At 41.3% G+C, this 26301-nt stretch overlaps 1 protein-coding gene and 1 long non-coding RNA gene across 10 annotated transcripts in view; one reads left to right on the top strand and one right to left on the bottom strand.

The window, feature by feature from the left end:
* LOC109494431 overlaps positions 1-4519 on the bottom strand; it is a 51360-nt gene extending 46841 nt beyond the window's left edge. For 8 of the 9 annotated variants that reach the window (XR_006587146.1, XR_006587121.1, XR_006587133.1 and 5 more), the window contains exons 1-2: positions 2681-4519; positions 278-376 (exon numbers count right to left, since the gene is read on the bottom strand). This is a non-coding gene — a long non-coding RNA (uncharacterized LOC109494431). The remainder of the gene's footprint in view (positions 1-277; positions 377-2680) is intronic. The other variant, XR_006587089.1, reaches the window with a different exon arrangement.
* Positions 4520-4691: 172 nt separating this feature from the next.
* Positions 4692-26301, top strand: part of MICU2 (mitochondrial calcium uptake 2) — a 138825-nt gene continuing 117215 nt past the window's right edge. Inside the window, exon 1 of the mRNA XM_045040216.1 lies at positions 4692-4901. Coding sequence (XP_044896151.1) covers positions 4692-4901 — 210 coding nt within the window. The remainder of the gene's footprint in view (positions 4902-26301) is intronic.

The following is a 26301-nucleotide window of genomic DNA, read 5'->3' as shown; positions in this document are numbered from 1 at the left end:
ACTGAAAATGTACCCTTCGCACTGCTTTTTCACTGTCAGTAAGATTTAATCTTGACCTATTTCTGCACAAGCTGATATCAATCATGATACCCAGATATTTTTACCCATAGCCCCAAACTGCACAAAAAAAGACATAATTAGCGATTCTTTTGACTCATCTAGGGCCTCTGAGAGTGATTCATACCCTTCACTACACAATTATCCACCATAAATATAGTTTAACCTCTGCTTATTCCAAGCAATGGTTCTTTATAATGTCCATCTGTACGTCACTTACTCTTTTGCTGTAGGATTAAGTCCAACCTCTTTATCTTTTGAGATCCTCAGTATTTTTTTTCTCCTCCACCTAAGATAATCAATCTTGACACACGTTATTCTGTAATACAACAGTAAGGAATCTTTCAGAATCAGGATAGCAAGTTTTGGGTTTTTTTCAATTTTTTTAAAGTTTATTTATTTTGAGACAGACAGAGACAGCATGGGTGGGGAAGGGGCAGAGAAAGAGAGGGAGAGAGAGAGAAATCCAAAGCAGGCTCCCCACTGCCAGCGCAGAGCCCAACACTGAGCGCAACACTGAGCTCGAACTCACAAAACCGTGAGATCATGACCCGAGCCAAAACCAAGAGTCGGATGCGTAACCAACTGAGCCACCCAGCAGAGCAAGTTTTATTTATCTTCCCTAAACACACTAAGATCAAAGATTCATTTCAGTTACCCTTGTCTTTTAAAATGGACATACAATAGACTAAATGTCTTCAATAAGAAAGCTGGTTGATCTCTTTTGTTCAAGACCAACAACCCAGAGAAAATCAAACTTTTGATTGTAGATGGGAAGGAAAATAATTTAGAGAAGCAGATGGGATAATGGGTGAGAAAGGCCAGGATAAAATCTGGGCAGGCAGAAGGCAATCACTTGGGTAGCGTCTGACATGCAAAGTCTGATCAGGCACTAAGGGGGGTGGGGGCAGAGATACTGGAAAAGAGGTATAAGCACCCCAAAGACAAACCTGTAGAGGGTCAAGAAAGCTGACAACTGTCCCACATATTGCTGGAAATACTGCAGAACCCCTTGTGGCCCTCAAGCCACTCAGGGTCACCCCTAAACCAGTTCTGCTCCAAACCATGCAAACACACACTGTACCTAGTTTTCTCCCATGCTCACAACCCTACTCCGATCTCTGAGGATCCTATCTATGCAAACCTTTCTCACTTTCCGAGTTCCAGATTAGGCTTCCTCTCTTTCCTAGTTGACCACTGTAGCCAACCACACTCCTCCTCCTTGGTGTTAACAGTCAAATGCCATCTTGCATTGTTTTCAATTCAGGCCTGGCCTCCGGGAAAAGCAAAGTTCCTTGAGAATAGTTTCTCTGTCCTATAACTTATGTCCCTCCTTCAGAAAAAAAGCACAAAGTGAATGAAAAGTGTTCTTTTGGGGGGTCCCTGGGGGACTCAGCGGGTTAAGCCACCCGACTCTTGATTTCAGCTCAGGTCACGATCCCGTCATGATCTCATAATGATCATGAGTTTGAGCCCCACGTCTCTCGCTCCCTCCTTTTCTGCCCCTCTCCTGCATGTGCACACGCACGCGCTCTCCCTCAAAATAAATAAATAATTTTAAAAAATAATTTTGGAGCTACCAGTGTTTCTATTCTGTTTTTCTCCAATTATCATTTAAAGCAGCATAGATCGTATAGTTTTAGAAGCAGTTCCTTATTTGGGGATCAGTTTATAAACTACGTGGTTGAAAATACATCCCAGCCAAGGATGTATATTTTTCTCTACAGCTGGTGATGAAGAAACGAACAAAGCTGGAGCCTAAAAAGACCAATATAGTCAATGCACTTAGACAAATGTCAACAGCTGCCAGGGAAGATTTCATACTTAGAATGGTTAGTCGGCTAGAAATTGGTTCTATTATAAGAATTTGTTTCCTCTGCAAAAGAAAAGTTTGAATACATTAAATCTTAATGAGAATTCTACAGGCCTGGGCACACAGTACAAAAAAAAAGGGGGGGGGGAACCTAATTACAAAGCACAATTTTCCAAGTACATTCAAAGATTTTCAGCAAAAATAATTTAAATGATTTTTTTTGTCTTGGAAAATAAATTATATAGATTTCTGATGTTTGATACTCAATGGAAACAGGCACACCAGAGTTTCATTTGTGCCATCTATTTTTTTCACTTATTCATATATTCATTCACTGAATGTCTAATACGTACTGGGCATTGTGCTAGGTGCTGAGGAAACAGAAAAATAAGATAGCCTTGCCCTGGAGGATGTCAAACTGTGGGTCAAATAGAATGTCTTTAAATATGCCCAATGTTCCAATGGGAATACGCAATGGGAATATTTGGGGCTCGGAGCCATGACTAAGTAATAGATGTGGGGTTTCATTAAATAGGTGGAGGAGGGGCGCCTGGGTGGCCCAGTCGGTTAAGCGTCCGATTTCGGCTCGGGTCATGATCTCGCGGTCCGTGGGTTCGAGCCCCGCGTCAGGCTCTGTGCTGACAGCTCAGAGCCTGGAGCCTGTTTCAGATTCTGTGTCTCCCTCTTTCTCTGACCCTCCCCTGTTCATGCTCTCTCTGTCTCAAAAATAAATAAATGTTAAAAAAGAAATTTTTTTAAATAAAAAAAAATAAATAGAGGAACAGTGGGAATTAGACAGTATGTATATACCTAACACTACCATTTTAACCATGATTTCTGGAAACCAAGAGGATAGCGCAAGGCAAGCAGAAGGTAAGGTCTCCGTCAAGCTTATTCATGATCAGAGGGCAGGAATCACCCAGAAGTTGAAGAAGATAAACTGACAGTGTGGTGAGTCTACAACATGCCGGGCATTTGTGGACTTTCCACAGAATGTCTCATTTGATCCCCCGATGCCAAACCATGGCAGAGTTGTTTACGGTGGAGAAAACCGAGACTCCGAGAAATTAAGTTAATTTGCCCCAAGTCCCAGTGATCATCCTGGCACAGCCAGGATTCTGACCATGTGGTCTGGCTCACGAATCTCGGTGTGATGAGTCTCATCTACCGCCTGCTTGCCTGGGAAGGCACAGGGAAAGTGGTTTCAGCAGCCGGGGGACAGTGAGGGAGCTCTGACTGCAGATTTGGACAAGCTGGCGAAGGAAAAGGGAGCAGGAACGGAGGGCAGATCGCGGCAAAACGACCTGAGAATTCAGTGGTCAAATCAGACTCGCTGTGGCACTTGTTTTTTTTTGTTGGTTTCACAAACTTCAAGGTGACAGTGACTATGTGGTCGGGACCTTGGCACCATTTTGGCTGCAAGTTACTGCATATCCAAGTAAAGCTTCTACTTGGGACGCTTCAGAGGCTGAAGCAAGCTTATTAAGGAAACGTGCTCTGCAAAGAAAAGACCAAAGAACGGAGGGTCGGAGGCTACGAAACAAAGGCCTCTGCTAAAGGCACGAGCCTCGGCTGAATCGTCTCTTCTGACCGTCGCAACAACCAGGACCGAGGCTTTTTGTCCCAAGCCTGCACAGGGGAAAACATCGCTGACGACAGTGACGTCGGGCAGGTGTCCTGATGCATCTGACTTGGTCCCAGGTGGGACGACAGGTATCAAACACTTCACTGGGACAGAATTTAAATTCCACACTCAGCAAATGCTGATTGCCTGAAATAGAGCGGCTCTGTTTGCGAGTTCATTAGAAAATACCCCATCAGGGTGAGCAGGCTGGGACAGGGTATGATGTGGCAAAAACGAAAGAGCAGTCAAGAATACAAGAATAGGGAGGATGAACAAGACAGATGGGGAAGATGCTATTTTTTAGGTTTGCCAGTTTTGCAAGATGAAAGCAGTTCCGGAGACGCACGGTAGCGATGGTTGCCCCACAACGTGAATGTCCCAACACCAATGAAGTGTGTATTTAAAAACGGTTAAGACGGTAGCGCTGTGCGCATTTTGCCACAACTGAGAAAGTAAGTTTAGAGTTTGCTTAAGCTATTAAAGTGAGCTAAGAAAACACGGTCACATTAAAAAAAAAAAAAAAAAAAAAAAAAACTTGCTTTAAACACTTTTGTTTACTAGAAGCTGAGCGAGCTAATTGATGTTATTTGAAATGGCCCGTGGGAAAGTAACTGCAGCGTCTGTGGATTTCAGAATAATGATACAAGTAGTTTGAAGAAATTCTTAACACGCGTAGGCTCGTGGAATTTAAAACAGATGTAGCGTTAAGGGCTATGCAAGGTTTTTCAGTTACACGCCCCAACTTCTTCGGGGATGGGCTTCCACTGCTAAGCTCAGGCCCATCAGAAAGGCAAACCACACACTCGATCACAGGTATTGTCCGCAGTGCCCGGCTCACCCGTCCGTGCTTTCCCCTCAAGCCCGCAGCGGCTTCTCCCTAGTGAAAGGCACGTTTTCCTTCCGAAAACCGTAGGACCTCCCTACACAATAGGGGAGCTATCTCGTTCTCGACGGCGGAGGCCACTTGGGGTTCTGTTCGGACCCCTTTCCAGTTACCCGGCTCCCTCGCACACGCTCCCCTACCGCCGCTCCGAGCTGCGCGGCCGCAGCCGCCCGCGGAAGGCAGGCTCCGGAGGCTGGACGGAGGCCGTGCGGCTCTCGCGAGACCCGTGGCCGCGCGGGAGTTCTCGAGTCGTGCGACGAGGCGGCGGCGGCGGCGGCCCGGGACTCGGTGATGGATGGGGCGCTTCCGCAAAGATGGCGGCGGCTGCGGTAAGAAGCGCTCGGCTGACGGCCTGGGGCGGCCGACTGCGGCGTGGGCTCTCCGCCGGCCGGCGGGCTTGGCCGGGCCCCAGCCCCTTGGCGGCGGCAGTGGCCGGCGTGGCCCTGGCAGGCACAGGAGTGGCATGGTACCACGGCCGCGTGAACGTCGCGGCGCCCGAAGGCAGGCTCACCGTCTTAGCGCAGGTACGGGACCGGTCCTTTTCGCCAAGCCCACCAAGCTCCTCCCTCCTCGGACTCCCGGCGGTGGAGAGTGGGGGCTGCCGCGGGCGGCCCCGGCTCCTCTTCCGGAGTCAACGTTAGGGGCGCCGCCGCGGAAGGCCCCGGACGGGTGGGAGGCGCTCCTTTCCAGCCGCGGCCCCCGCCGCGCGCGCCCGAGGGCATCGAGGCCGACGACGGGCCGCTCAGCCCCTCCGGGGGGAATCCCGCGAAAGCCGCACGGACACCTAAAGCCCGAGACGCGAATGGAGACGATGGGTGTGGGCGTGTCTTGGTTTGTGGATTTCTCACTACACCTTGCCCGCGCTCCCTCCCTTCTTGCTGGTGTTGCTCAGAGGTTCAGGGGGTGTGTTTCCAGGGACTCACCCCACACGTACCTTTGTCAACCTTTGTAACTAAATCCTTTGCGACTGGTTCTCTGCGTAGCGTGGTGAAGTTGTCCTAATAGATGACTTTTTTTTTTAACCGTAAGAGTGCCAACCATAAAAATTAGCAGGTTGATGATTTCCAGATTTTATCATCACCTCTGGGGAACAGTATTACATGATTATGAACCTTAATCTTCGGTAGACTCTAAGTACTAAGCAAAAGACGTTTCTTCTGAAACCTCCACGTTCAAGGGACAAAGTTCCCTACTTCAGTGTAAAACTGCCGGGTAAAATATTTGAAAAAGTACTACTTCTTAGATATTTTATGTACTTTTAATAAGTTTTAGTGTATGCGTTGCTTTGAAAATTAGAAATCGTATTCTTTGTTAGGTTTACCTGGTATCTTTTTTTTAAAAATTTTTTTAATGTTTATTTATTTTTGAGAGAGAGACAGAGGGGGGCAGTTTGGGGGTGGGCAGAGAGAGAGGGAGACACAGAATCTTAAGCAGGCTCCAGGCTCTGAGCTGTCAGCACAGAGCCCGATGCGGGGCTCAAACTCAGGAACCGTGAGATCACGACTGAGCCACCCACGCACCCCTACATTTTACCTTTCTAATGAAAAACCCAAGGAACGGTCAGATACAAAGAAAGAGAGGAAGACAGGCCGTGTGAATTAAAATTAAGCATTGATAAATGATATTTTGACTTGTATTAAATTAAGATGCCATATGGATAACAGGTTCAGTAACTTTCCTATCCTCTTACCATTTCTGATCATAGGGGGGAGGATCTGTCTTGTGGTATTTTATGGCATTTTTGTTAGTTCTTCTGGTGCCAAGGATTCAATTTATTATTCATCATTGGTTTCTCTCTGTTCTCAGCTCTTTTTTTTTTTAATTTTTTTTTAATATTTATTTTTGACACAGAGACAGAGCTTGAGCAGAAAAGGGGCAGAGAGAAAGAGAGGGAGACAGAATCCTTAACAGGCTGCAGGCTCTGAGCTGTCAGCACAGAGCCCAACGCAGGGCTCAAACTCATGAACTGTGAGATCGTGACCTGAGCTGAAGTCAGATGCTTAACCGACTGAGCCACCCAGGCACCCCTCTCTCTGTTCTCAGTCTCTTATTTCATTCTGTTTGCAACCTTTAGGTTAATCTTACGAAGAATGACTTTTTAACCGCATAGCGTACCCTTCTTCAGTAACCATTGGTGCCTCATTCTGCCTAGGATAAAATCCACATTAGAAAATTTTGATACTCAAAGCCCATTGTGGTAATACTCTAACCCATCACTACTCAGATACACCTTCCAGTAAAAGTGATTCACTTCCTTTTTTTTTTTTTTTAAACATTTATTTGTTTTTGAGAGAGACAGAGCATGAGCCCAAGAGGGGCAGAGAGAGAGAGAGGGAGACACAGAATCCGGAGCAAGTCTCCAGTCTCTGAGCTGTCAGCACAGAGCCTGACATGGGGCTCGAACCCACGAGCCACAAGATCATGATCTGAGCCGAAGTCGAGGCTTAACCAATGAAGCCACCCAGGCACGCCTAAGGTGTACAACTTGATGTTTTTTTTTATACATTGTGAAATGGTCACCGTAACGAGTTAATTAACATACCCATCACCTCACCTAGTTACCATAGAGTATGTGTGTGATGAGGACACTTAAGATTTATCCTAAAACAAATTTCTATATATATAGAATATATATAATATATATATATATATATTCAGTATATAATAACAGCATTGTTAATTGCAGTCGCCATAGTGTATGTTAGATCTCTAGGACTTATTCATCTTGTTTAACCGAAACTATTATCCTGTGACCAACACCTTCCCACTTCCCCCAGCCTCGGGCAACCACCATTCTGCTCTGTTCTTCTATTCAACTATTTTAGATTTCACATATAAGTGAGACCATGTAGCATTCGTCTTTCTGTACCTGGCTTATTTCACTTAGCATATCTTCCATTCTCATCTTTATTGTTGGGTAGCAAGATTTCCTTTTTCAAGGCTGAATAATATTCCTGTGCGTGTGTGTACACGCACATCACATCTTTTCCTTTCAGCCATTGATGGACAGTTGGTTACTGTAAATAATGCTGCGATGAATGTGGGAGTGCAGATATGTCTTCACAATACTGATTTCATTTCCTTCAGGTACGTACCCAGAAGTAGTACTGCGGGACCATATGGTAGTTCTATTTTTAATGTCCTGAGCACCCTCTGTATTGTTTTTCATAATGCCTGTCCCACTTCACTTTCCTAGCCAACAGTGTAGAAGGGTTTTCTTTTCTTCACCTCCTTTTCATGACTTGTTATCTTTTGTCTTTTTGGTAATAGCTATTCTGACAGATGTGAGGTGATACCTTGTAGAAGTTTCGATTTGCATTTTCCTGATGATTCATGATGTTGAGCACCTTTTCATATATATGTTTGTCTTTTGTATGTGTCCAAAAATGTCTGTTCACATCCTTTGCCCATTTTTTAATCTGGTTATTTTATTTATTTCTACAGCCATTTAGTTTGAGTTCCATTTATATTTTGGTTATTAACGTCTTATCAGATGTATGGTTTGCAAAAATTTTCTCCCATTCTGTAGGTTGTCTTTCAGTCCGTGGTTTCTCTTTGCTCTTTATAAGCTTTTTTTTTTTTTTTTTTTGAGACAGAGCAAGCACTTGCATAAGCAGGGGTGGGGGGGGGGGGAGCAGAGGGAGAGGGAGAATCCCAAGCAAACTCCTCACTGTTAGTGCAGAGCCCCAATGCAGGTCTCAACCTCACGACCATAAGTGAGATCATGACCTGAGCCAAAATCAAGAGTCGGATGCTTAACCAACTAAGCCACCCAGGTGCCTCACTCTGCATAAGCTTTTTTGTTTTTGTTTTTTCACGTTTGATGCAATCCCACATGATAATTTTTGCTTTTGTTGCCTGTGCCTTTGGTCACATATCCAGAAAATCATCACCCAGACCACTGTCAAGAAGTGTTTTTCCCTATGTTTTCCTCTAGTAGTTCTACTGTTTGGGATCTTACATTTAAGTCTTTAATCCACTGTGGTTAATTTCCGTATATGATGTGAGATAAGCATCCAGTTTCATTTTTCTGCATACAAATATCCAATTTTCCTAATACCATTTGTTGAAGAGACTGTCCTTTCCCATCGTGTATCTTATTTTGGGGCTCTATTCTGTTCCATATGTCTATTTTTATGGGACTATCACATTTTTTTTGATTACTATGCATTGTAGTATTTCTTGAAATCAGTAAGTGTGATGCCTCCAGGTTTGTTCTTCTTGCTCAAGATTGTTTTGACTTTTCAGAATCTTTTGTAGTTCTATATGAACTTCAGCATTTTTTTTTTCCATTTCTGTAAAGAATGCCATTGGGATTTTGATAGGGATTACATTGAATCTGTAAATCACTTGGGTACTATGGACGTTTTTTTTTTAAGTAGGCTTTACTCCCAGCTCAAAGCCCAACCCAGGGCTTGAACGCATGACCCTGAAATCAAGACCTGAGCTGAAATCAAGAGTCGCATGCTTAACTGAGCTACCCAGGTGCCCTGGTAGTATGAACATTTTAATATTAATATATTAATTCCTGGAATGGTTTTGAACAGTTAACGATTAAAATTAAAGGTAGGATTTATCTCTGTCAGGGTCCAGTTAGGAGACAGAAACTTAAACCAGTTATTTGAAAGGCGACATTTAATATAAAGAATGACCTGGCAAAAGAAGGTTGACTGCTAAAAGAGGAAAGAAGGACTTTAAGAGGTCCGGAAGTAGCAGGTGTCAAAGAGTAGCTACTACCTGTAAGTGAAAGGAGACTAGACAGTGAAGAAGGAACTAAGGATTTGGGAAAACTCCCCTCCAACCCTGAGGGGTTGAGCTGAGATTTAGCCTCTTTGAAGAGGACTTGGCTACCACAAAAATATAAAGACCACTATTGGTAGCTCTGGCCGGATGGCACAGGCCAGAGCCAGTCTTTGGAAGAAGCTTGTCATTGCTGGAAGGTGTATGGGGGCTGGAACTGGTCTCTAGATTCGACCCACTGAATGAGGGATGTGGCCCGAGGGCGTGGCCAGAGCTCCCGCAGAAGTAGCACCTGGAGCTACTCTTTTTTTTTTTTAATATGAACTTTATTGTCAAATTGGTTTCCGTACAACACGCAGAGCTCATCCCAACAGGTGCCCTCCTCAGTGCGCATCAGAGGTGGCCTGGTGGGTTGTGTGTTGGCCTGATGCCACCCCCCACAAGAGCGGCCACGGAGTCCGCCTGTAGAGCTGTTGGGAAGCTGCCCACCTGGCGGGAAGCTTCTGGCCTGAGTACGGCGTAGCCAGAGCTACTGCACCTGCCTACTGGAGTTGATTGGAAATGGCCCTGGCTGGTCTATGAGGGCTGCTGGGCTCCAGCTCAGAATAAAAGAGGCAGAAGGCTTCCGGCCTCCGCTTCCTTGCAATGTCACTCCAGTGCTCTCTGTTGACTGAGATTAAAACTGTTCTAGCCGACCAAGGGGAAAAGTCTGCAGGGGGTTCTGTTCCAGCATCACAAAGCAGGACGGAGGAGGGTAGATTAGGCGCTGAGACAATCGATGACTCCTGTGGAGTTCAAGAGTGTTTGACCCAGGTTTCAAGGGACAGGAAAACCTCCACTTGACCACTTGTTACGAATGGTACCAGGGGGATTGCATATTGGCGTTCTATGCGTTGGAGAGGATACGTGGGCACTCGGTACGGTCCAGCGTGTCCTTTGTGTTTCTTCAGTTAGTTATCAAGGAGTAAAAGAACTGAGCAAAGTGAGCTTTTCTCACATGTTGTCTCTCTAGTGCCGAACTTAGGGCCTGGCGCTTAAAAGGTGTTCATTAAATGTTTGTTCAATGTACATTTCCAAGGTTGCAAGGTACACCCTTCTCCACCAGAGATTTCTCATGAAATTAATTATTTCTCTTTGTAACATTCCTGGTATTATGGAAACCAGTAATTAAGGTTTAGAATATTTTCATTGTAGGGGTGCTTGGGTGGCTCAGTCAGTTAAGCATCTGACTCTTGGTTCGGGCTCAGGTCATGATCTCACGGTTCTGTGGGATCAAGCCCCGTGTCAGGCTCCATGCTGACAGTGCTGAGCCTGCTTGGGATTCTCTTTCCCTCTCTTTGCCCCTCCCCCTAACGGGCTCTCTCTCAAAATAAATAAACAAACTAAAAAAGGAATATTTTCATTGTAGTCAAAAAAATAAAGAAGTTACGAACATTGTTGAAATTGTCATGTTTATATTATTGAGACTGATAACAATAATGATGGCAAGAAAATTAGTGAGGTCAGAGTGATCATTAATTTCATGTGTCAACTTGGCAAGGCTATGGTGCTCAGTTGTTTGGTTAAACATTAGTCTAGATATTACTGTGGAGAGGTTTTTTTTAGATGTGATTCACATTTAAATCAGTAGACTGTTCAGTAAAGCAGATTACTCTCCATAGTGTGGAATGTAATCCAATCAGTGGACGCCTTAAGAACAAAGCTGAGGTTTCCTCAGAAAGAATTTGATCTCCCCCAGGCAACATAGAAACCTTGCCTGAATTTCCAGTCTCTTACCAGAAATTCTAGCCTGCCCCACAGGTTTTTGATTTGCTGTTGCCCACAATCTCATGAACTAATTCCTTAAAATAAACCCCTCACTCTGTCTCTCTTTTTCCCTTTATACATATAGGATATATGAATATCTTATTGGTCCCATTCTCTGGAGAACCCACAGATTTGGGGACGGGTGATTAGGATGCTGCTGTAACAAGTATCTGGAAGCGTGGAAGTGGCTTCGGAATTGGTTACTGGGTAGAGGCAGGAAGAGTTTTGGGGCACGTGACGGCAGTGGCCTAGATTGCCTTGCAGAGACTGTTGCTACAAATGTGAATGTCATGGGTGCTTCTGGTGAGGTCTCAGATGGAGAGAGGAACACGGTAATGGAAACTGGAGCAGAGGCAGTTCCTGTGATAGAGTGGCACTTGGCCAAATCGTGTTCTACTATTTTGGGACAAGTAGAAATTGTGAGCGATAAAATTGGATATTCAGTTGAGCAGATTTCTAGCAGAGAGTTGAAGTCCCGGTCCAGTTTCTCCTTGCTGTACGTAGTAAAAGTTGAGAAGAGAGAGAGAGAAATTAAGGAAGAAATTATTACACAAAAGGACCGGAACTTGAAGATTTGGAAAGCTGTGGGCAGGTCTAGATTGTAAACAAATGAGAAGGACGCTCTGCAGAGAAAACTAAGCATGTGGCTCGACCACCATTTGCTGACGAGATTAGGTGTGTTACTCCAGAATCCAGTCAACCAGCTTAGCAAAAGGCTGCCAGGGTTAGACTGAAGGGAGCAGAGAGCGATGAAGTGAAAAGAAGGACTTCTCCAGTTCTTCAGGCACAGGCAAGAAACAGGTTGATGGAGCTGTCCAGCTGCAGACGTGTTATCTTTCCAGAAAAGACCAGAACAATTTCGGAAGCACAAAGCACCCAGCCACGGAGGATTATTCTCAAACCGTAAAATCCGGTTTGCTCTAAATTTCAGACATGCCTGGGACCCATGTCTTGGATCTCTCTCTTCAAATGGTGAAGTCTGTCCTGTGTGTGTCCCCTCGTTGTATTTTGAAAACCGATAACTTGACTAGTTTCATAGGTTTACAGAACAAGTAGACTGTCACCCCAAGAAAGTCATACCCTGAGTCTCACCCAGAAGTGATTGGGAGAATTTACATGATGAGATTTAGGACTTAGTTGATGGTATTTAGATAAGATGTTGGACTTAAGGTGGCTGCTGGGCTGATTAGAACTTTGGAGGAGGTCAAGGATGAGGAGAGTGCATTTTGCATGTGAAAGCACGTGAATTTTGGAGGACCATAGGGTGGACTCTTGAGTTGAACTGTGTCCCCGCAAAATGCACGTTGAAGTCCTGACCTCCATTACCTCAGACCTTATTTGGAAACAGGATTGTGTGAGATGTAATTAGTTAAAATCAAGAAGAGATCGTATTGGAGTAGGTTGGGCCCCTGATACAGTATGTCCTTATGAAAAGGGGGAAATTTAGGTGCACACAAAGGGAGAACGTCATGTGAAGACCGGAATTATGCTGCCACAAGCTGGAGAAATGCCTTCAGAGGGAGCATGGCCTGTGGACCCCTCCATCTCAGGCTTCTGGCCTCCAGACCTGTGACACAATAAATTTCTGGTATTTCAACCACTCAGTTTGTGGCATTTTGTTTCAGGAGCCCTAGGACACAATGCAGTTAGTATTTGGTCTGACTCTAGGAGCTATGGCTTCTAGCCGTTTTCTATCAGAGACTTCTCAAGACCCAGAAGAGAATCAAATGGGCAGCCTTTCAGAGATCCCTTTTATATCTGCCTTCTATGTAGAAGGTAGTACTCTGCTACTAAAACTTGAAAACAATCTTAGATTGTTAAACTAGTCATCTTTTTAGAGTTCAGCTTACATCAGGTATTATAATGCCCTTGAGTTTTCCAATAAAGCTTATATTTTTAATGAGAAAATTACCAATATGAAAACCAGTCTTGTGGACCAGAAATTGGTGTTGCAGTTCAGAAAATACACATTTTAAAACCATACTATAAGAAACTTATAGTTTCAAGGTTTATGAAAAATGTGGCTTGTTGTGTGGGAGAATCACCTTGATCTTCTCAGGGGAGAAGTTATTGTGTACATTGAGGTCATGTGTTGTTTTCTTGCGTAATTGCGATTATGATTTAGTTGTCAGGTCTGATTTTAATGATTTCTCATTAATTTATTTCTCAATAATTCTCATTTCTCTTTATTGACGTTTTTTTAAATATATTTTCCTCTCTTGATGTTTTAATTTGCTTGCTTTTATTTAAGTAAAAACAAATTAGAAGAAAGAAACGTTTTGTTTTGAGAAGAGAGTGCACATGAGCAGGGAAGGGGCAGAGAGAGGGGGGAACAGAGGATCTGAAGTCGGTTCTGTGCTGACAGCAGAGACCCTGACGCGGGGCTCGAAGTCATGAACTGTGAGATCATGACCTGAGCTGAAGTTGGATGCTTGACTGACTAAGCCACTCAGGCACCCCCAAAAAACACTTTGAAGATGGATTCATATGAATATCTTTCATGCATGATGAAATGCCTTACACATGAACATATCTTAGAAGTGATGTGTGTGTGTATGTGATTTTTTGTTTAGATCCCATTTAGTAATCTTGACCTATATTTCTGGAATGATATTAAAAGTGCCTTTTAATCCTACCTCACCTTAGATTTGTGATAGAGCATTTTCAATGGTGTAACGTAGACTGCAGCAATATTAATCTTTTAGCAATTTGCAGTGCAAAACAGCATTAGCTCTTAGAAACTTTTAACTTTCTCAGAACAGTCTGGTTTTTCATGCCTTTAATTTTCAAATTTTGACATCCATGATAATTAGTAGTTTCTGTTTTATCAGTTCCTGTTAATCATTAGGAATCCCCCCTTCTGGCTATCCTAATTATATCCATGGAGATGATGATCTTGAAGCCTACTTTAATACCTCCTTTCTTTAACTTTTCATAATGTTTTGTTTGTGCCTTCAATTAGCATTTGCATTTTCTTATGAGAAAATCTAGTGTCTAGTCTAACAACGTTAGCCTTTAAGCTCAGAAACTATTTTTTATATTCTGACTCATAGCATTTAATTTGTTAAAATATCTAATAACTTTAAAAATCTTTATTAAAGTGGAATTAATTAGAGTGTCAGCACTCTGGTACTTATATTGTATTTCATTCTGTCTAGGACACTTTTTTTTTTTTTTTTTTTACATTTTAACGTATCTGAAATTGGGATACATTTTAGAGTCAGTGGTGTTTTATAATCCCTTTTGTCCAGGTGGCAGTCATGGCCTAGATGTCATTGCCTGTTATTGTGAGAATTTTTTTTATTATACTTTTAAAGTTTTATTTATTTATTTTGAGAGAGAGAGAAAGAGAATGTCCGAAGCAGGCTCTGTGCAAACTCATGCACTGTGAGTCCCCGACCTGAGCTAAAACCAAGAGTCGGTCGGGCTCAACCGACCGAGCCAACCAGCTCCCCCATCCTATGAGAATTTGTCCACATTTTTATCACTTAAATTGAGATACATTCATTGTTTGACAAAACCTTAGTCTTTAGAAGAGAAATCATGGGCATAGAAATACCTCTCAAAGAAACATGAAAGCACAGTTTCCCTCAGATCAGAAAGTGATGCTTAGGGCAGGAAAAAAAGGCAGAACAGGCCAAGAGGGGTCAGAAGAAGATGCTGATTTGTCACTGGGGTCAAATCATGGTAGACTAACATAATTTGAGGATTAGCAAATATTATTACAGGATCTTCCTAAATAGGTGTCAAGATTGCCTTAAAAGTCTTTGGTCTTTTTATAGTTCACTTACTTTTTTTTAATTTTTTTATGTTTATTCATTTTTGAAAGACAGAGACAGAGCACAAGCAAGGGAGGGGCAGAGAGAGAAGGAGACACAGAATCTGAAGCGGGCTCCCGGCTCCGAGCTGTCAGCCCAGAGCCCGTTGCAGGGCTCGAACCCACGAGCTGTGAGATCATGACCTGAGCCGAAGTCAGACGCTCCACCGACTGAGCCACCCAGGCGCCCCTATATTTCATTTATTTTTATAACCTACCTAGAATGTGGGTTTGGAGGTGTTGTCGAGGAAAAAAGAATACGTCAGAATATCATATTCCACTCACTGTCTCACATTATAAAACTTTGTTGATCTGTTACATTAATTTTCACATAATTATTTCTATAGTTAATTCTGTTGTATAAATTTATTATAAATGCCAGATTTGATATTACTTAATAAATTTGATTTAGGTGACTTCATGTTGGGAGAAAGCAAATGCTTCCCTGAGTGCAATTCTAAGTTTGGCTTCTTTGAATCTAAAAAAAAAAACCAAACAAACAAATCAAGATGCAAGACTCGCTGAAATTCCATTAACCTTAATAATTAAACGTCGGTTTAATTATTAGTCTCTTACATGGTCAAAGGTGGCCAGAAGGGGTAGACCTCCAGTTATAAAAAGATGTCCTGAGGATGTACATCATGGTGACTGTAGTTGATAATACCGTATCCTACGTTTGAAGGTTGCTAAGGGAGTAGTTCTTAAAAGTTCTCATCGGAAGAGAAAAACATTGTTCCTGTGTGGTGATGGTTGCTAACGAGACTCATGGTGGTGATCATATCAGCGTGTGTACAGACAACAAAGCATTATCTTGTACACCTGAAACCATATGTTACATGTCAATTATGTCTCAATATTTTTAAAAAAATTTTTCTTTAACATTATTTATTTTCAAGAGACAGTGAGAGAGCATGAGCAGGGGAGGGGCAGAGGGAGACACAGACTCCGAAGCAGGCTCCAGGCTCAGCTGTCAGCACGGAGCCCGACGCGGGGCTCGAACTCACAGACCGCAAGATCATGACCTGAGCCGAAGTCAAATGCTTAACGGACTGAGCCACCCAGGTGCTCATTTTTGACTTAGGATATTTTCAGCTTACAGTGGGATTTTTTGGGACCTCACTGCATCATAAGTGGAGGAAGATCTGTATTTGAGTAATGGGTCTGCCTGTATGTAACTGATCTCCTGGAAGATAGGCCTTGGGCCTGCCACGCCTGCTCCCCTCACACCTGACCAAGGGGAAGGAGGAAGAGAGGGCCTGCAGCCAATTCTTGATTAACGGATCTAAAAGGAGAGGACTTGTAGCATAAGCAACACAAAACAACACCTTGCCTAGGATGCAGTAAGGGATAGTTTCTGAAATGTCAGAAGGAAAGAGGGAAGAGGATGCCTGGAAAAAAGCAACTTCCAGGAAGACAAAAGTGGGTGTCTTCCCCCACTGACTTTAATGCTGTCATTGTTGGTTTTTTGTTTTCAACTATATTTGTATGTTTATGCTGGGCTTGATACTGAAATAATTTTAAATGGCTTAGAAAAATGCTGTTGTGGGTAATAATTTTTAAATGGAGAGAAAAATAGTAGATACAAGATGAAACTATAGAAAGACTAAAGTAATGCTATAAGATCTTGTGTTATACTTGTGGTTAATCACAAATTTGATTTTAAATTTAGCAACAAGCTCAAAGAGGGGAACAGGCCAGTTATATGCTTCATAGTAGCCAGTTGTTTAGAAACAACTAAATCTGGGAACAGAACAGTTATCTTCTCCTGTTTCACAAAGAGAACACTGTAGCACCGTTATAGTAATAAGTATAGCAAGAAGTTTCATATGGCAGTTTTTTATAATTCAAAGAGGAATATTTGCATAGCCAGAAAATATTAGATGGGTTTACCTTTACAGTTTAGTCTTTTTTAATGTTTATTTATTTTTGAGAGAGTGCGAGCAGGGGAGGAGCAGAGAGGAGGAGACAGAATCCAAAGCAGGCTCCAGGCTCTGAGCTGTCAGCACAGAGCCCAGTGCGCGGGGCTCGAACTCCCAAACCGTGAGATCATGACCTGAGCCGAAGTCGGATGCTTAACCGACTGAGCCACCCAGGCACCCCTATGGTTTAGTCTTGAGAAAACCTTTCAAGGAGGGAGTGCCCACTTAAGTCTGCTGCTGCTGAGATGATGAGAACGCATAGTTGGGCTTCGGATGTGGCAGTTGAGAAGGTGTTGGTGACTTTGACAAGAGGAATTTCAGTGAAATACTGGGGGGGAGAAATTTAATTGGAATGTATTAAGAAGAGATGGTTAAGGAAGGAAACAAAGGATATGAATAGAGATACTTCTTTCTAGAAGTGCTGCTCTAAAGGATATTCAAGAAGATACTCTGACAGGTGTGAGGTGGTACCTCATTGTGGTTTTGATTTGTGTTTTCCTGATGATGACTGATGTTGAGCATTTTTTCATGTGTCTGTTAGCCATTTGTATGTCTTCTTTGGAGAAGTGTATATTCATGTCTTCTGCCCATTTCTTAACTGGATTATTTATTTTTGGGATGTTGAATTTGATAAGTTCTTTAAAGATTTTGGATACTAGCCCTTTATCCAATACGTCATTTGCAGAGATCTTCTCCCATGATGTAGGCTGCCTTTTAGTTTTGTTGATTGTTTCCTTCGCTGTTCAGAAGCTTTTTATCTTGAAGAAGTCCGCAATAGTTCGTTTTTGCCTTTGTTTTCCTTGCCTCTGGAGATGTGTCTGGTAAGAAGTTGCTACAGCCAAGGTCAAAGAGGTTACTGCCTGTGTTCTCTCCTCTAGGGTTTTGATGGTTTCTTGTCTCCCATTTAGGTCTTTCATCCATCTTGAATTTATTTTTGTGTATGATGCAAAGGGTCACAGGCACCCCAATGTTTATAGCAGCACTATTAACAACAGCCAAATCATGGAAAGAGCCCAAATGTCCATCAACAGATGAATGGGTAAAGAAGGTGTGGCATGTATATAAATGGAATATTAACCTTCATGAAGAACGAAATCTTGCCATTTGCATCAACTTGGTTGGAACTAGAGTGTATTATGCTAAGCAAAATAAGTCAGAGAAAGACAAATACCGTATGATTTCACTCACATGTGGAATTTAAGAAGTAAGACAGATGAACATAGGAAAAGAGAAGGAAAAATAAAATAAAGGCAGAGGGAGTCAAACCATAAGAGACTCTTAACTATGGAGAACAAACTGAAGGTTGCTGGAGGGGAGGGGAGTTGGGGGAGGGGCTAAACGGTGACAGGCATGAAGGAGGGCACTCTTTGTGAGGAGCACTGGGTGTTACGCGGAATTGATGAATCACTGAATTCTCCTGAAACCAACACTACACTATATATTAACTAACTTGAATTTAAATAAAATCTTGGAAAGGAAAAAAAAAAGACACAAGATATGAGACCAAGGTCAGGTTTTGTTTTTGTTTTCAGATGTGAGACAGTAGATGAGATTTGCATGCTGATAGGATGACATAATAGGGAGGCAAAAATTGTTTACAGATCTGTGAGGGATAATTATAGGTTGAAGTCTTTTGAGAAGGGAAGTTGTGTGGAGTCAAGACCACAAGTAGAAAGGTTGGACTTTGACAGCAAAAAAGATTCTTCTGTTGTAACAGGAGTGAAAGCAAAGGGTTTGGTTAGACCTAGAAGCTGGCTATAGACCGAATTCCCACTTTCCTTCTATGAAAAAACAGGCAAAAAGAGCCTGATTGTGAACGGCTCTGGAAAGATGGGCCATGTCAGAGGGCTCTATGCTAACTGCTACGGGAGAGAAAAACCCCTAGAGACAATGGGGAGGGCATAACCGACATGAAGAAGGAGAGCTTAGCAACCACAGTCATGGTGAATACAGGACTAATTTGCCACAAAATTCTAATGGCTTTCTCTTAGTGGGTTTTTCCAGTGTGGCTAAAAGGAATACCTGATAAGTTATTTTGAAGAAAACTCGGTATTATGATTTTAGTGTAAGTAGTATACTGCATCATGGCATTAAATTTTAAAATATTAAAGTCTAAAATAGTAAGAGAACACCAAAGATGTTTTGTTTTCCTTTGATAATATTTAAATTCACATTTGAACACGTATTTTACATTTTGTGTGTACAACCCGACTAAAACAAATGGTCACAAATTTTAAATAAAAGCAAGGAACATAGATCATGTTTAAACAGTCAAAAATATATATTAATTGAGAAGTGAATTTGCAAGTTTCATTAAATGTAATGCATTTCTATCATATATCAGTGAATAATTTACAAACCCCAATAATGTAATTAATACAGTGGAGCTGTTTTAACTTGCTGTGACAACCCTACTCAATTCATAAAAAAAAATGGTGTTGCTTTCTTTTATTCTAGGTTGTCTGACTACATTTGTGGTGATTATTTTTGTGAAAAGAGAGTAAAAGACATTAATAATACCATTAGCAGTGGGTAAAACTTGAACTCACTGGGTGTACTTGGATTGGAGTATATTTGTGTGCAGTGCCTTGGGTTTAGTGATAGTACATTTAAAATTGGTATGCCAAGGGCAGTAAACTTTACAGCAACATAGAGGAGTTTAATAACCGTGAAACGTTGAAAGCCCAATGAAAACTAAAGCTTTCTTTAGTCAACAGTAAAGCAAGAATGCAGACATTTTTATTCTTTATTGCCTCAGGTAAAAATGTCTCTAGAAACAGATAAGTGATGACAAAGCTTTGATGTTAATAAACCCAAATGGAAGTAAAAAATCAAAGTGTGTAAATAGCTAGATTATGAAAAGAAAGATGACAAAGTTATACCCTGCAATTAGATGTAATTTGTGCTTTTGGCATAGCTATTTGTCCTACATGAATGAGAGGTTGTCTTACTCTCCTTCCTTGAATAATGGGAGGACAGTACTTACATATCCTACTGTAAATCTTTTGTGGTACTTGTCTGGGGGGGAGGGGGCAAGAAAGAAAGAAAAACAAATTGTATATCAAAGCAGAAGTGTATTTTAATCTTTCTTTTGCAGTTATGTTTAGCTGAACCCAAGTGAAAAATCCCTAATGCTTTTATTCAATCAAACATATGTTCTAGTAGATAATGTATACAAATTAATGTTCTTGTTATTGTGCCTTTAGAGTTTTATGAGTTACAGCAGTGCATAAACGCCTCTCAGGCCACCAATAGTAGCAATATATGAATTAAAAGTTGAATAGGATTGAATGAGATAAGATGGTTAAATGTTTCAGATTACAAACAATTTCATTCTAGAAATAATACTTAACCACATATTTAAGTACAGCCTGGTCCATGTGGAAAATTTTTGTTGGCATGAAAAAATTTTTGTGGAAAATTTTTGTTGGTATGAAAGTTCCATGAATGTGTGATGTGTAGAATAAAAGTTGTGATTACTATTAAGAAATACAGCCTTGTAAAATCTTTTTTTTTCTTTTTTTTAATATGAAATTTATTGTCAAATTGGTTTCCATACAACACCCAGTGCTCATCCCAGCAGGTGCCCTCCTCAATACCCATCACCCACCTCTCCTCCCTCCCAGCCCCCATCAACCCTCAGTTCTCAGTTTTTAAGAGTCTCTTATGTTTTGGCTCCCTCCCTCTCTAACCTTTTTCTTTCCTTCCCCTCCCCCATGGTCTTGTTAAGTTTCTCAGGATCCACATAGGAGTGAAAACCTATGGAATCTGTCCTCTGTATGACTTATTTCACTTAGCATAACACTCTCCAGTTCCATCCACGTTGCTACAAAGGGCCATAATTTCATTCTTTCTCATGGCCAAGTAGTATTCCATTGTGTATATAAACCACAATTTCTTTATCCATTCATCAGTTGATGGCCATTTAGACAGCCTTGTAAAATCTTAAATTTATCCACATGTATATGGTATGATTTATGTATTCTGTACTAGAAACTTTATACCTGTGTTTCCTGTTGGCACGTGAGTTCCAAGCATCTCCCTCTTCTGGTCCTCATGACTTGGCTGGTGTCTACCCTGGTAATGCAAACCGTTTTTTGAATTAGACATGATAGGGGCGCCCGGGTGGCTCAGTCGGCTAAGCATCCGACTTCGGCTCAGGTCATGATCTCGCGGTTTGTGAGTTTGAGCCCCATGTTGGGCTCTGTGCTGACAGCTCGGAGCCTGGAGCCTGCTTCGGTTTCTGTCTCCCTCGCTCTCTGCCCCTCCCCCCCCCCTAAATAAACATTAGACATGATAAAAACCTAAAACAGGAAAGTACAATATTTTTTCATAAATTGTTTTAGATATTCCAAAGCAAAATAGGAGTGACTTTAAATCTGTTTGGGAATATCCTGTCCTTTTTCTCATTTGCTAGTGTATTCAATTAGAAGATAATACATAAGAAATTATTCGCGGATTGATTTCTATGTGTGCAGTGTAAATACCAAGAGATCAAATCACACTATTAACGATGTTTTAAAGACAAATTATTTTCCAGTTAATTTGGTCAGAGCCCTACTGTGGCTTCTTCCCCGATCAGACCCACAGTACTGGGGAGTTGTGGAATGCTTGGAATTGCTCCGATGTTAAAGTCCATGTTAGGAGACTGCTGTTGTGGTGTAGTACTGCCTTTTTTTTTTTTTTTTTTTTTTTAATGTTTAGGTTTATTTATTTTTGAGAGGGCACAAGTGGGGGAGGGGCAGAGAGAAGGGACAGAGGATCTGAAGTGGCTCTGGGCTGACAGGCTGACAGCAGTGAGCCTGATGTGGGGCTCAAATTCAGGAACCACGAGACCGTGACCTGGGCCGAAGTCTGGACGCTCAACCAACTGGGCCACCCAGGTGCCCCTTAGTACTGCTTTGATGTGTTGCTTCAGTGTGTGTCCCGTGGCTGTGACTGCAGATACTGCAGAGGAAAAAGAGTGGACAGGTGAGCACCATCTGATCAGCAGTGCTACATCTCTCGAGGTGTGATAGGAAAGCCCGTTTCTTCCAGTAGCCATGCCAAGTGTAAGATACTTCAATGGCGAGCCAGGAAAGTGATTATAAGCAGACATCGGGATTTAGCCAGGAAACCACTGCAATAGAAAGTGGACAGTCAGTGGTATAATATGAGCCAAAGGCACACTTTTTTAAAAGCCTAACTATAAGTAAACATGTTTAATTTGTAATTGATTTTACTTATTTATGCAATACTGCAACTGTTTTGTTTTTAAATTAGGACTTGGAGTTTCAAGAGTCGACTTGGCCACCGGGCAGTGACTAAATCCATTGTAAACTACCATCGTGAAAAGATTGCTTCTTGAAACACCGTCAAAATACTATTTTATTGTGGTTACTGAAATTCCTTCAAATATATTAGGAAGGGAGTTGGAGCTGTTGGCTCTATCTTGATTCTTAAAGATTACTCATGTTGGGTGTTTTCTTGAAATATATGTATGTTACAGAAAATTGAGGAGAAAAGGCAAAAAGGAAAGTGTAAAAACTGTCTTCCCTTTACCATGACTTAAAAAAACTTGCCATTATTAAAGTTCTGAGTTTTATATCTTGATTAGGAAGGTTTTTCTTAGAACTTTGCAAAACAATATTATTCACAAAATGTTTTTTCATATTATAGAAATAAAGTTAATGGCTCACTAGACTAAAAGTGAGCTGTCCTTGACCTTTGGGGGACTGTCTCTTGCCCCTGTATCTTTGCTCTCCAGTCTCTTATCCATATTTCTATATGGTGGTTTCTCTGCTAAAAGCTGTTAAGTTTTTGTTGTGCTAAGTGCCTAGATAGTGCCTTATTTAGAGTAGTGCCTAGTTTGGGGAAAGCACCCTACAGTGGCTTTTGCACTGCATCGGTGAAAACGTACGATGATGTTATACAGCGAAGATGTCCTTTAGGACACTGCTTTGTCCTGGCCAGACAGCAGTTGTGTATTCTTTATTTAAATCTAGTTTAGCTGATGGGAAATGTAAGATATTTTTGAAGGACCTGGAATCAGAAAATAGGTTTCTCATCTTATATTTAGTCCTTTTTGGGAAGCTTTTTTTTTTTTTCCTTTGAAATTTTAAGAGATCCCTACAGCCAAATGTTGAAAACAGATTGAGTCTGATATTCATCTCAGTTATTTAAAGTTAATTAATTGTATACACTATTCTAATATGGGCAGTACTCAAAATTGGAGCATTTTAAGATTTTATTAATCATTGTATTTTATCATATTATCACTTTATATTTGCTGATGCATCATTGTCACTTATTTCTTATCTTTGAATAGGTTGTGAATCCGTTTAAGAACGTGATGAAAGGTGTATACTTTCTTCCCCAAAGTGCATATACACGTTTTCACGTATACTTTCAGGGAGTTATGGACACCAGGAAGTGTGACCATGTAGTGTGGGGACTTAGAGCCTGTGCGAGATCTAATGTGTTAGAATACGTCCCTTGTCCCTTCTTTCTTCATATTATGAAATGTTTGCAATGTTATATCTAAAATTATTTCTAGTTCACTGCTTTTATCATGTCTCAGTGCGTTACTCCTAGCTTTTCAGTGATGTTACCCTCAAGTCAGATAATTTATGGTATTACTCTTCCCTTTCACCAATTCTTTGCTTCTGTTTGACTCTCTGCATTCTCTTTTCCAGCCCAGTGTATGGTCCATTAGCCCTATTACACTCGTTTACCCTGTGTGTAGCTTTATAAAGAGAACACACACCTTTGTCTGTCCCTCTCCTTTAAGTCTTAAAGGCCCATTGTCTGAGCGTCTTCAAGTTTCCTCTCTTCACCCTGTGGCCTGGAAGTAGGTTGGGTTATTCAAGTTCTCAGAGCTTAGGATTCTACTTACAAATTCACAGGAATGTTATTAATACTGGTAATCTGTAGTACATATGTAAAGTTTTTAATTTCGTCAATTAAGTAAACAATAGCAATAAATATTGAGAAATTAATTTTATACTGAACAAAGTGACAAAATCCATCCAAGTATGTAAATATTAAGAGTTAGTTACTCTTTGGGACTTCCCTGGCAATTCATGTTTGGAGATTTGGGTTGCCTGAATCATTTCAGCACTTCAGGCTCTGTCTCTTCTTCTGTCCCCCACTCTTCCCGAGATTCAAGTAGAGTTATTCTCTTAGTTGTAAAAAACACGGGAGGAGATTATCACCAGATACATTTTAACAAGATTACCCCAGTGCTAGTTCTGCCCATGCCTACCCTTAAAGTACATATGTAACAACTTACCATCAACCACAGGTTTTTACTGGTTTTGTTTCTCATATAAGATTCTAAAATTCTCAGGGACGTCTGGGTGACTCGGTCGGTTAAGCATCCAACTCTTGGTTTTGGCTCAGGTCATGATCTCACAGTTGGTGGGAAAGAGCCCCATGTTGGGCTCTACACTGACAGCATGGAACCTGCTTGGGATTCTCCCTCTCTCTCTCTGCTCCTCCTCTGTTCACTCTCTCCCTCTCAAAAATAAAGAACTATAACTTAAAAAAAGGATTCTAAAATTCTCAGGGGTCAAGATAAAGATTTTTCTTAACATGTACCCAGAGAACTTCGTTTAGTACACACCTCACTGTTTCCTAGGCAAATGCTAACAGTTCTGCTAACTTCGTGTATGATTCACTGGCACGGTTTTATACGGCTTCTTTCCTGTATTTGCATGTTAAGTTATAGAAACTAATGATTCCTCATTTGACCCAAGTGTTGTAAATGACAGAAAGCGTGGTAGAGAAGTTGACGGAGAAACATGACTGAGTACTTAAAGTAATGGCATTTGAAATAGTAAAATGGGAAATTCTCTTCCATTTATTTATTTAGCAGTTGTCTACTTTACTTATGCTTAAAGCAAAACACAAACAGTCTGTTTGGTTTTCCAGTCAATATACAACAGATTCTATTATGGAATCGTTTTAAATCTTCACTGTTACAGTATCCTCAGAAATTACTAAATAAAAGCATGGATATCTTCTCATGAAATTTGTCCAAAGAATAAAGTAAAAGCCAAAAGAGAGATTTTGGCAAATCTTTGCCAGGTCTTAAGTGATTTGCTTGAATAATAAATTAATTTGCCAAAATATATAGCCATATCTGTGTATGACTTGTTTTTCTGTATTGTGTATTTTTATTGTGTAATCTATGCATCACTTTTTTTAACTGGCGATTTAATTTGTAAACATCAACAGAAATACAAGTGGCATGCGTCCCAGTACCTTTGCTCGTAAATTCTACCTGCTTTGCCAATGCTTGGTAAAATGTCTGGCTCATCGCCCTCTCGTTTCCTACCAGTACATTCTGATAGCAAAATTTTATCATAAATACACTGTAAAGTTATGTCAGTGATCTCCAAGCCAAAGCTGAAACAATCCGTTAAAACCTAAACCAAACATGATGTAAGGCCTGAAATCCATTAGGTCATTCATTCAGATTTACAGGAGAGTGTGAAGCAGCTGGTGTAATCCAGTTGAGAGCATTCTGTTTCTGAGATTCTATGGTTTGTACAATCGGCAAAAAATAAGGCAATATTCTCTGGTACGGTTAACACTACCCCACCTGTCAATGGCTTTACCTCTTTCCTCTTCCCAAGAAGGCATTTTTTAAAACCGAAGAACTTAACAGGATACAGTAATTTGTGGTTATAATAACAGGAACCAAGGGGCCTTTATTTCCTTTTGCGTGAGAACTTCTTTAGTGCAGTTGCACATGACAAAGTGCACACCTACCTAAAGATATTTTAATAAGTTAATGGGGTTTTAAATGCGTAAACACACAAAACAAACTTGTGTATTCACACACCAAAATCTTTTTAAATTATTATTTTTTTACCGTCACACTCTGGGTTTGGAATTGGTTCCCATTCGTAAAGACCCATGAGTTCTGGCACATTTTGTTTTTTTTTAACCATTTAGCAATATTAACCATGCAGTAGGCACTGGTGATACAGAGGGACAAAAATACATTTTCCGTCCTTAAAGAATTCATTGTACTGGACAACAGACGATTCCAGCACAGAGCTTGATGAAAGTTTACTCTGGGTTCGCTATGCTCCTACCTGAGAGGCTACCCAACCCAAAGTGGCTACTTGAGGAAGGATTCCTAGAGCAATAAGTAAGTTAGCCAAATGAAAAAAGGGACCAGAAACAAGTAACTGTGTTACATGCTTAGCTTTGTGAAGTGTTTTGATTACAGTCAGAAGCAGTAAGTGGTTATTTAACCTGTCTTCTGGAAAGGTACGCAGTAAGGTTTATCGACGCTCATCCCAGGTAGCCGGGTAAATGCGGAAGCTTAAGGACACAGGAGCAAACATCAGTTTCAGGAAAATCATATTAGCAATGAACAAAACTAAGGTTGACATTTTATTTTTTTAAATAATTTTTTCAAGTTTATTTATTATTGAAAGAGAGAGAGCACACAAGCTGGGGACAGGCAGAGAGAGAGAGAGACAGACAGAATCTGAAGCAGGCTCCAGGCTCTGAGCTGCCAGCACAGAGCCCAACACAGGGCTCGAACCTAAAGACCCATAGACCATGAAATCATGACCTGAGCCAAAGTCAGACACTTAACCGACTAAGCCACCCAGGCGCCCCGACATTTTAAATTAGTACGATATT

Source organism: Felis catus, chromosome A1 (genome assembly GCF_018350175.1).
Source record: "Felis catus isolate Fca126 chromosome A1, F.catus_Fca126_mat1.0, whole genome shotgun sequence".
NCBI classification, from domain to species: Eukaryota; Metazoa; Chordata; class Mammalia; order Carnivora; family Felidae; genus Felis; species Felis catus.
The sequence above is the reverse complement of the archived record's forward strand: the minus strand, read 5'-3'. Positions and strand labels throughout refer to the sequence as shown.